General features: G+C 40.8%; 1 protein-coding gene across 1 annotated transcript; it reads right to left on the reverse strand.

Moving 5' to 3' along the window:
* Positions 1-2403: 2403 nt before the first annotated feature.
* On the reverse strand, positions 2404-9859 carry LOC110453875. The gene is made up of 2 exons (XM_021503065.1): positions 9686-9859; positions 2404-3885 (listed from the first exon to the last, which is right to left on the reverse strand). Exon 2 carries the CDS (start codon positions 3879-3881, stop codon positions 3264-3266), a length of 618 nt encoding a protein of 205 aa, XP_021358740.1. The 5' UTR covers positions 3882-3885; positions 9686-9859; the 3' UTR covers positions 2404-3263.

Raw genomic sequence — 9859 nt, forward strand, 5'->3', positions numbered from 1 at the left:
GCAGAACAATATGTTCCTTATGTGGGCGTGGACTTCATAGTCAATGCCTTGGAAGACATCTAAATTGATTTGAACAATAGAAAGATTTAATTAACCGGAAATATCACCTTTCCAAACGTTTGTAAATCTCCTCGAACTCTTTCCCTTTTTTTATATTTTCGTCTGTAGATTCTAGAAGACATTTAAAATTATTTCGGTAAAATATATATATTTTTGTGTCAATACTGGGAAAGATATACTGCTGACGTTTAATTGATTAAAATCGCTTATTCTACACCTAGTAAAAATGTTTAATATTAACGAGACTATTTTTCAGCCACATGTCACAGTGTGGCGTTGAATATTTGAATATTTCCATGTCTTTAAAATATTGTGTTAAAATATACTGACGTGTTTGTGAAAGTTGGTATTGATATTTAATTTACAGGAAAGAACTACGGTTACATATAGCTTGAAATCGCTTTCAAAAGTACTGGCAGTAAATTCACCAAAACACTGCAAGCATATAACCGATCAAATTTTAGGCTATACATAGCTCCCGTAAAAATACATTCATGATCGATTTCCAATAAAATTGAAAATACTAAAAAGTAAATGCATTAAAATGTATCCATAATAGAGTCTTTTTTCTCAATTCAAAGATTTGTCTTATACAGTTGTTGATTTCAGCTGTACACATCAGTCAGTACAGAACAGACTTGATTCGTATGGCTAGTTATAATTAAATCAACAGCACTCGTCAGATTAACCATCAACGAATTGACGATAACGAGTGTACATTGTAACAGGTGTCCTATACACGTCCCTGGATATACACAGTGTATTATGACGTCGTAATACTTAGGACGTCACATAATTTGATAAAGAACAAGGGTACCGCGGGGCGGAACAATATACGCCCGACGAATGCCATATAGTGTTATATACTTTCTTACATTGAAATAAGATCGGCATCATTCAAAGAGTGGTTAGCTGACATGCTATAACAAGAGGCCCAAGGGCCTTAATAGCTCACCTGGTATTTTATTTTTCATTTTAAAACCTGCTGAGTACCATACAGGTTTATCAAAGGAGTACAAGAAACAAAGTTGCAAGAAGAACTACATATAAATCTGTTTTGGTGGGAAAGACACCAAGTAAATGAGTTTCCATGTTATGTCCCAATTTTCCACTATTTCCCCTATTGGGCCTCAAATGCACATTTTTATACAAATTAAACAAATTGAGTTTTTCCCCCCTAAGCATGCTCAGACCACATTTGGTTTAAATCCCTTCACTTGCATAGTAGGAGAAAAACGCCCCTATACCCCCAGAGGGGCCACACCCTCCCTTTATACAAACTTGAGGCTGACCTTTGTCCAAAGATGCTCTAGAACAAACTTGGTCAAAATCCTTCAATTGGTTGGGAAGAAGATTTTTAAAGATTTACCTATTTTCCCCCTATTTGGCCCCGCCCCTCTGCCCCCAGGGGGACCATTCCCTCTGTTTATACAAAACTGAGAACCCTTTGGCCAATGATGATGCTCCAGACCAAATTTGGTCAAAATCCCTTCATCAGTACAAAAGGAGAAGGATCTTTAATGTTTTCCTCTATTTCCCCTTATGGGCCCCACCCATTTGCCCCATAGAAGGGGGCCCACACACCTCAGTTTATACAAAATTGATTCTTTTGTCCCTTATCATGCATCAGACTGCATTTGGTTTAAATCCCTTCACTTGTATAGTAGGAGAAAATAAATCCTCTATTTCCCCTATATAGATGCTCTAGGACAAATTTTGTCAAAATCCTTCGGGCCAGGTGAGCTAAAAAGGAAGGAGAAAATCTCCGGATAAAAAAATTCAAATACTGAAATGAACAAAGAGCAATAACTTTTGGAAAAATTGTCGAATTAAAGTTCTTTTATAGGAGACACAACTTCATATCATGATTATAATGTATACCAAGTTTCAAAGAGATCCGTTGAAAAATGTAGGAGGAGATTGTCGGACAAAAATCAAATACTGAAAAAAACAAAGGACAATAACTTTTGCAAAAATTCTCGAATCAAAATTCTTTGCAAGGAAACACAACAACATATCATGATTATTTAACTTACGAAGTTTCAAAGAAATCTGTCATAAAATGTAGGAGATTTCCGGACAAAAAAATAAAATACTGAAATTAGCAAAGGGCAATTACTTTTGGGAAAATTGTCGAATCAAAATTCTTTTCGAGGAAACACAACAACATATCATGATTATTTAACCTACAAAGTTTCAATGAGATCCATTGAAAAATGTAGGAGGAGAATGCCAGACAAAAATCAAATACTGAAATGAACAAAGGGCAATTACTTTTGGAAAAATTGTCGAATCAATTTTTTTTTATGGGAGACACAACTTCATATCATGATTATGTAACGGATGCGTGCCTACAGTTCGTTACCAAGTTCTTTCTTGGACCCAGTAATTGTTGTAACAAACAAGTGCCGACAATATATACAAAATAACGGCCGTCTTTCTGACTCAAATAACTATTACCTAATCTACACCCGGTAGATATTTTACATTAATATACCTCTAACACTAATATAGTCAAAAAGACAACTAAAACAACTGTATACAATATATCCGTCACCCTGTATCAACAGTAAATAGCCCCTTACTGCGACACCCGTGACTGTGTACACCCTTTACCGCGACACACCTTGACCACGTCACCCTTTACCGCGACTGCCGTTTGACCAAGTCACCCTATAGCTAGCCACTATAAAACCTATGCCTTGGTAAACCCTGTGTCTTGGTACCTGACACCCTGTATCAACAGTACGTCGCCCTGTACTGTGATACCCTGTGACTATGCACACTATACTGTAACACAATTTATTTTGACCATGTACTATAAAGGAATACAGTGGAACCCTAGCTTATGCAGCTAGGCCCAAACTTATACAGCTTGGTCACTGATTACCTTTTTAGAGTTGTTCCTTCTTCTTCGACCGCCAGAGCAAGAGAAGCTTTTCATCTGATGGAACCTCTATTTATATACCTAGCCATCCAATGAAATGCCTTCTTTCATTAGCCAATCAAAACTACTCTTACTTCCTAATTACAAAGAAATAACTAAAGCAAGTCTATACTAACGATCATTTATTGAACAATGTAATTAACAAAGAATCAACCGCTTCATTACCCACGCCTCTGATTCAATGCGTCCCGCATTCACAGTAAGTAAAAGAGCAAATGTATATTTTTGTTTTGTTTTGTAAATGTCTTTGAATCACTCAGTCGAACCATTCTTCTTCCTCAACCTTGACAACAGACTTCCCATTCTCCGTGTACGATGTCGTTGTCTTTATGGTTCTCCTGTGGTTTGAAAAGTTCACCTGGACAGCTGCATCCACAAATGTCTTTACATTGCCTAACTGTGTCCCTGTATCTCTGGTCTGTAGTCCTGGTTCACGTACACTACCTGTGACGGATTTCACAGCAATACTCGAAACACGTGCAGAATCTTGTGGAATGTTAGGTCTCTTTGGTGTATATACAGGGTTCGGACGACAGGGTTTTCTCACAGTAATCATTTCTTCCATCTTAGATGTCTTAGATGCAGGTTCTGGATCGTCCTCAGATATTTCCCCTAGGATATCTAACACATTCCCTGGATCATGTTCATCCAACGAGTCTTCTCGTACTGGGTGCTTCCTCTCCTTGTGTCTCTTCAGACAAACATTCTTCTCCGTGACAAAGTTACACTCATTACACTCAAACTTCTTCTTTTCTCTTGCATTGGTTCCGCAGATCACCAAGTGCGCTTTCCACTCTTCATCTGATGGAAGTCTCTCGCAACACAGCGGACACACCAAACCTGGCTTTCTCGGAGTTGTTTTCACTTGTGGCATCTTCCTATAACACACAAAGATTCACATCTATCATTTTTTTTTTTTTTTTTTTACAGTACATATTCAGTCATCCAGACTGGTCTTCTTCTGACACGGCCTTTTGTGCTATCTGGAAGATCTACAATCTCGTTCACCTCGAACTCTGATCCATTTTGTATTTGGTCAACCTCGACATCTGTACGAGTCTCACTTTCACCTTTGAGAACCTGGGATTGGCATCTGCGCATCCTGTCAACATGAATAACATGTTCTTTCTTGTTTTCATCACTAACAACCTTGTAAATGACATTTGATACTTTTTCAACTACCTTGAAAGGACCTTGCCAAAAACTCATCAGCTTTGATGACCTGCCAACCTTCTTTTGAGGGAAAAACACATAGACCAACTCCCCCGTCTCGTAACTATCCCATTTTAGTTTCAGGTCATGGTAATGTTTCTGTCTCAACATCGCCCCTTCCAAGTTTTCTCTGGCTAACCTATGAGCCGAAACCAACCTCTCTCTAAGTTCCCAAGCCCATTGACTTTGCAAAACTGGTTTAGACTCGTTAGGGAGATCATAGAACAGATCAACTGGGGTAGAAACCTCTCTCCCTAACATAAGCATGTTTGGAGTAAACCCTGTACTTTCCTGTTCTGTTGACCGGTACGCCATCATAACGTAAGGTATGTGAACATCCCAGTCATCCTGACACTCATCAACATAGGCACAAAGCATGCTTGCAAGAGTCCGATTGAATCTTTCTACCATACCGTCCGATTTCGGGTGATATGGCGTAGTTCTCGTTTTCTTGGTGCCAAGCAAAAGACACATCTCTTGAAACAGTTTGCTTTCATATTGTCGCCCCTGATCCGAGTGTATGGCGTTTGGTACACCAAAACGAACAACAACCTCCTCCACGATGAGTGCAGCAACTGTACTGGCCTCCATATTTCGCATGGCAAAAGCTTCTGTCCACTTGGAAAAGTAATCACTTACTACCAAAATATATCTGTTTCCGTCCTTTGTTTCCGGTAATGGTCCGAGTATGTCAGACGCCAATCTTTCCATGGGATATCCTGTAGGCTCTATTTGCATAGGTGCTCGTCGTTTTGCACATTCTTTCCTACATACACAATGTTTGCACCCAGCAATATACTGTCGAACATCTCTTTGCAAGCCAGGCCAGTAGAACTTCTGTCTCACACGACTCAGTGTTTTGTGCACTCCTAGATGCCCACTAGTTCTTGTGTCATGACACATGTTCAGCATGGTTCGTCTTTCCTCATATGGTACAACTATTTGACTCTTTTTGTGTTTTGAAGGGTTTACCCAACGTCTGCACAGTAAACCGTTGTCAATAGTCAATTGATCCCATTGTGCAACAAGGGATTTTACCACATTGCTCAGAGGCTTTACCGAACCTGGATTTGGCTTTTTCCCGCTCTTTACCCATTCAGTTACTAATTTCAGATCGCTATCGGCCTCCTGCTTTTCTTTCAATGTACTTGTATCTTCATCTTGTTTGTCAATATTCACTTTTGGGTTACCATCCTTCTTGATCGTTCGTACAGGAAGTGGTCCCTCCCCTTGGTCACGTTCCCAATCTTCATAGAATCCACACTGGTGACAGGGAATCCTACTCATTGCGTCTGCGTTTCGGTGCAACTTCCCTGCTCTGTGCTGGATTTCTATATCATATGTTGAAATGACCTCGAGCCAACGAGCTAACTGTCCTTCTGGTTCTTTGAATCTCATTAGCCACTTGAGTGCACTATGGTCAGTTCTCACTATGCACTTATGTTTGTAGAGATATGGTCGATACTGCTTGATACAATATACCATTGCTAGTAACTCCTTCCGGGTTACGCAGTATTTCCTTTCTGACTTGGTAAGTGCTCTACTACTGTAAGATATCACGTTCTCCTTGCCATCAATACACTGGGACAAGACTCCACCAATAGCAAATTGACTCGCATCTGTGTCCAAGATGAATGGTTTGGTAAAATCAGGGTAGGCTAAGATTGGTGCTGTGATCAAACATTTCTTAAGCGTATCGAATGCAATTTGGCATCTGTCTGTCCAAGTGAAAGATGTTCCCTTCTCTGTCAGCTGGTGAAGTGGTTTTGCGATCTCGGCAAACCTGTGAATGAAACGTCTATAGTAGCTACAAAGTCCAATAAATGACCTCATATCTGTCTGCGTCACAGGCAGTGGCCATTCTTTCACTGCTTTCACCTTTTCTGGGTCTGTTGATATGCCATCTCCTGAAACAATGTAACCCAGGAATAACACTTGTTTTCTAAATAGATGACATTTCTTGGCCTTGAGTTTTAGTCCTGCCTGACGTAGTCTGTCGAACACTTTTTCCAAGTTGACTATTGCTTCATGAAACGTTTTCCCTAAAACAATGATGTCATCAATGTACACCAGGCATATTTCCCAATGAAGCTTAGCCAGCACTGTCTCCATCAGGCGTTCAAATGTCGCTGGACTGTTGCAAAGTCCAAACGGCATCACGTTGAAATGGTAAAACCCACTTCTGGTTACAAATGCAGTCTTTTGCTTATCTGCTTCGTCCATTTCAACCTGCCAGTATCCCGAAAATAAGTCCAGTGTTGAGAACCACTTTGCTCCCGACAATCTGTCCAGTGATTCATCTACCCGGGGCAATGGGTATGCGTCCTTTATCGTTACCTTGTTCAGGGCACGATAGTCCACACAGAACCTTAAACTGCCGTCTTTCTTCTGTACCAAGACTACGCCCGATGCCCACGGACTAGACGATGGTTCTATAATTCCTCTGTCTAACATACTTTGGACCTGCTGATTAACTTCCTCTGCTGCATGGTGTGGAAATCGCCTTGGGGGTTGTTTAATAGGCCTTGTATTCTGAGTATCTATTGTATGCTTCACCATACTCGTTCTTCCCAAATCATCGTCTGATTTGGCAAACAAATCCTGTGACCTCAATAAGAGTTGCTTGACCTGCTCTGCCTGCTCTGGAGCCAAGTCCTTTCTAACTTCATTGTAGAGTTGCACAAGATGTTCTGGTAAATCTTGATATTTAAAACAGCATGTATCATCAACCACGTCCTGGTCAAGTACTCTCTCAGCTGGACTGATTTGTCCAATGTGTGTAGCACGATACACTTTCACAGCATGATCCGATGGATTGAGTAAGCGTACAGGAACAGTCTTCTGTGCCTTGACAACGGCCCGAGCTACCAGAGCCTTTCCTGTCTTCGTAAACTTCTCACAAGACTCCATGATACAGGCTTCACCACGAAGTTGTTCATTGTCAGGAACTTGCACTATTCCCTCACAAATTATCTCTGATCTTGGCGCTATACTGAGCGTCTCCTTCATACTGACTCGGTAGCATCCCAAATTACCTTGCCATGATAATGAACTGTCATTCCGACCAATTCTCATCTTTCCTTGCGCACAATCAATAATGCTTTTGCTTTCTTTCAGGAAGTCTAAGCCTATGATTCCATCTAGCTGCATGTCAACCACAACCGCTGTACACTCACAACTGTAATAGTCTATAGTTATGCGAAAACTTCCTTTCCCTACTACTGCCAAGGGTAGGTCATTGGCTCCAAGTATATCCCGCGTCATTGGTTGAAGATCTAGCCGGTTCCGGTCATTGATAGCTTTGTATGTTTGCTTTGATACTAATGACACAGTAGCACCTGTGTCTATCAGGAATTTTGCCTGAACTCCATTGATATCCAAGTGTACAAAAAGTCCTGCCTCTGCACCTTTACATCCTTGTACACATTTCAAGTGACTGGCGTTTGATGTTTTATCTGTCGTGTCCTTTGCTATCATTGCCAAATACTTGGGACATTTCCTTTTCATGTGACCCTCTTCCTTACAGAAGTAACACTGTATACTGTAGCGTCCTTTCTGTGCATCATATGGTTGCTTGTTTTGGTCCTTTTTACTATTTCCCTGTGTATCTCTCTTCGTTGCTTTTAAATCATGCATTTCTTCTTCAAGTTTCTTAATAGACTTTTGTAGGGACCCAAGCATGGTTGTCAGATTCTCCATAGCCTTATTCCCTTGACTGGTATCGTGATAAACGTTCTCACCAGAGGCAGACCTAACATACTTCTTTTCGTCCCTTCTGTCCCTTTCCACCTTACAGAACGACTCTATCTCAACTGCTAATCCAACAGCCTCGTTCAAAGTCTTTGGTCTTGACTGCTTAATTCTCAGTCTCATATCGAAATCTGGTAAAGCGTCAATGAAGTGATCCTTAGCCATCATCTCTGCAACATCTCTCGTTACTGTAGGGTACGCCAGATATGTCAATCGTTTGATTCCTTCGCCTAATTCAGGAATTGTCTCTGATGGGCCTAATCTCTTTTCCTTTAGCATTGAGCGATACAACTCCGTTTGGTTTGTCGGAGCAAACCGCGCCTCCAGTGCTGCTGTCAATAGTGTATATTGACCTGGCTCGTCCTTTGACATATTCCCTAGCACTGTCTGTGCATGTCCCCTCAATGATGCAGCAAGATATAACCCTTTTTGTGACTCGGTCCAACGATTGATTTTACTGCATGCCTCAAAATGTGCCTGATAATCCAGCCAGGACCCTGTCCCATCATATGTTGCCGGTTTCATATAATTAGACATTGGCTTCTGCATCGTAGCTAAAGCTTCATCATACATCCCCTGATCCTGGTAATTTGATTTCTTTTGCCGCACAGTAACACGTTCATCGTTGAAATCATGTCCTTCTATCATGGGAATATCATGTGTCACCCTCCTCGGACTATAGCAAGTCTCTCCGTAGTTCTGATCCCTCTCATGTACAATATCCCTGTTTCTTTCACTGCGTCTCTGAGACATACGTCCAATTTCATCAGGAGTACGGGTGTGCATGGGAGTATCATCAAACCTTACTGATGGACGCCGGTCTGTAACATCTCCCCTAGTATCTTTATGACCAACAATATCACTAGAACGCCGTGTAGTTCCTAAACCAGAGTCCCTAGGTCTATCACCTTCTACCTGTTTAACGATACTGGACAAAGGGGTTGATTGTGATTTGAGCCTAATACTATTTTCCCTTAACGTTGCTATTTTCTCCTCCAAATCACTTATCTCGCTGTCCAAGTCATTCATTGTGAACAACTGATCCTATTATTTCAAAGAATGTAAAATTAAACTACCAACACACTATAATGCCTTTATAGATAAATATATAAAACTATCACAACAGTGACTGGATCCCACTACGCTGCCACCAAAATATATGTAACGGATGCGTGCCTACAGTTCGTTACCAAGTTCTTTCTTGGACCCAGTAATTGTTGTAACAAACAAGTGCCGACAATATATACAAAATAACGGCCGTCTTTCTGACTCAAATAACTATTACCTAATCTACACCCGGTAGATATTTTACATTAATATACCTCTAACACTAATATAGTCAAAAAGCCAACTAAAACAACTGTATCACAATATATCCGTCACCCTGTATCAACAGTAAATAGCCCCTTACTGCGACACCCGTGACTGTGTACACCCTTTACCGCGACACACCTTGACCACGTCACCCTTTACCGCGACTGCCGTTTGACCAAGTCACCCTATAGCTAGCCACTATAAAACCTATGCCTTGGTAAACCCTGTGTCTTGGTACCTGACACCCTGTATCAACAGTACGTCGCCCTGTACTGTGATACCCTGTGACTATGCACACTATACTGTAACACAATTTATTTTGACCATGTACTATAAAGGAATACAGTGGAACCCTAGCTTATGCAGCTAGGCCCAAACTTATACAGCTTGGTCACTGATTACCTTTTTAGAGTTGTTCCTTCTTCTTCGACCGCCAGAGCAAGAGCAGCTTTTCATCTGATGGAACCTCTATTTATATACCTAGCCATCCAATGAAATGCCTTCTTTCATTAGCCAATCAAAACTACTCTTACTTCCTAATTACAAAGAAATAACTAAAGCAAGTCTATACTAACG

Source organism: Mizuhopecten yessoensis, unplaced genomic scaffold (assembly GCF_002113885.1).
Source record: "Mizuhopecten yessoensis strain PY_sf001 unplaced genomic scaffold, ASM211388v2 scaffold7529, whole genome shotgun sequence".
In the NCBI taxonomy this organism is placed as follows: domain Eukaryota; kingdom Metazoa; phylum Mollusca; class Bivalvia; order Pectinida; family Pectinidae; genus Mizuhopecten; species Mizuhopecten yessoensis.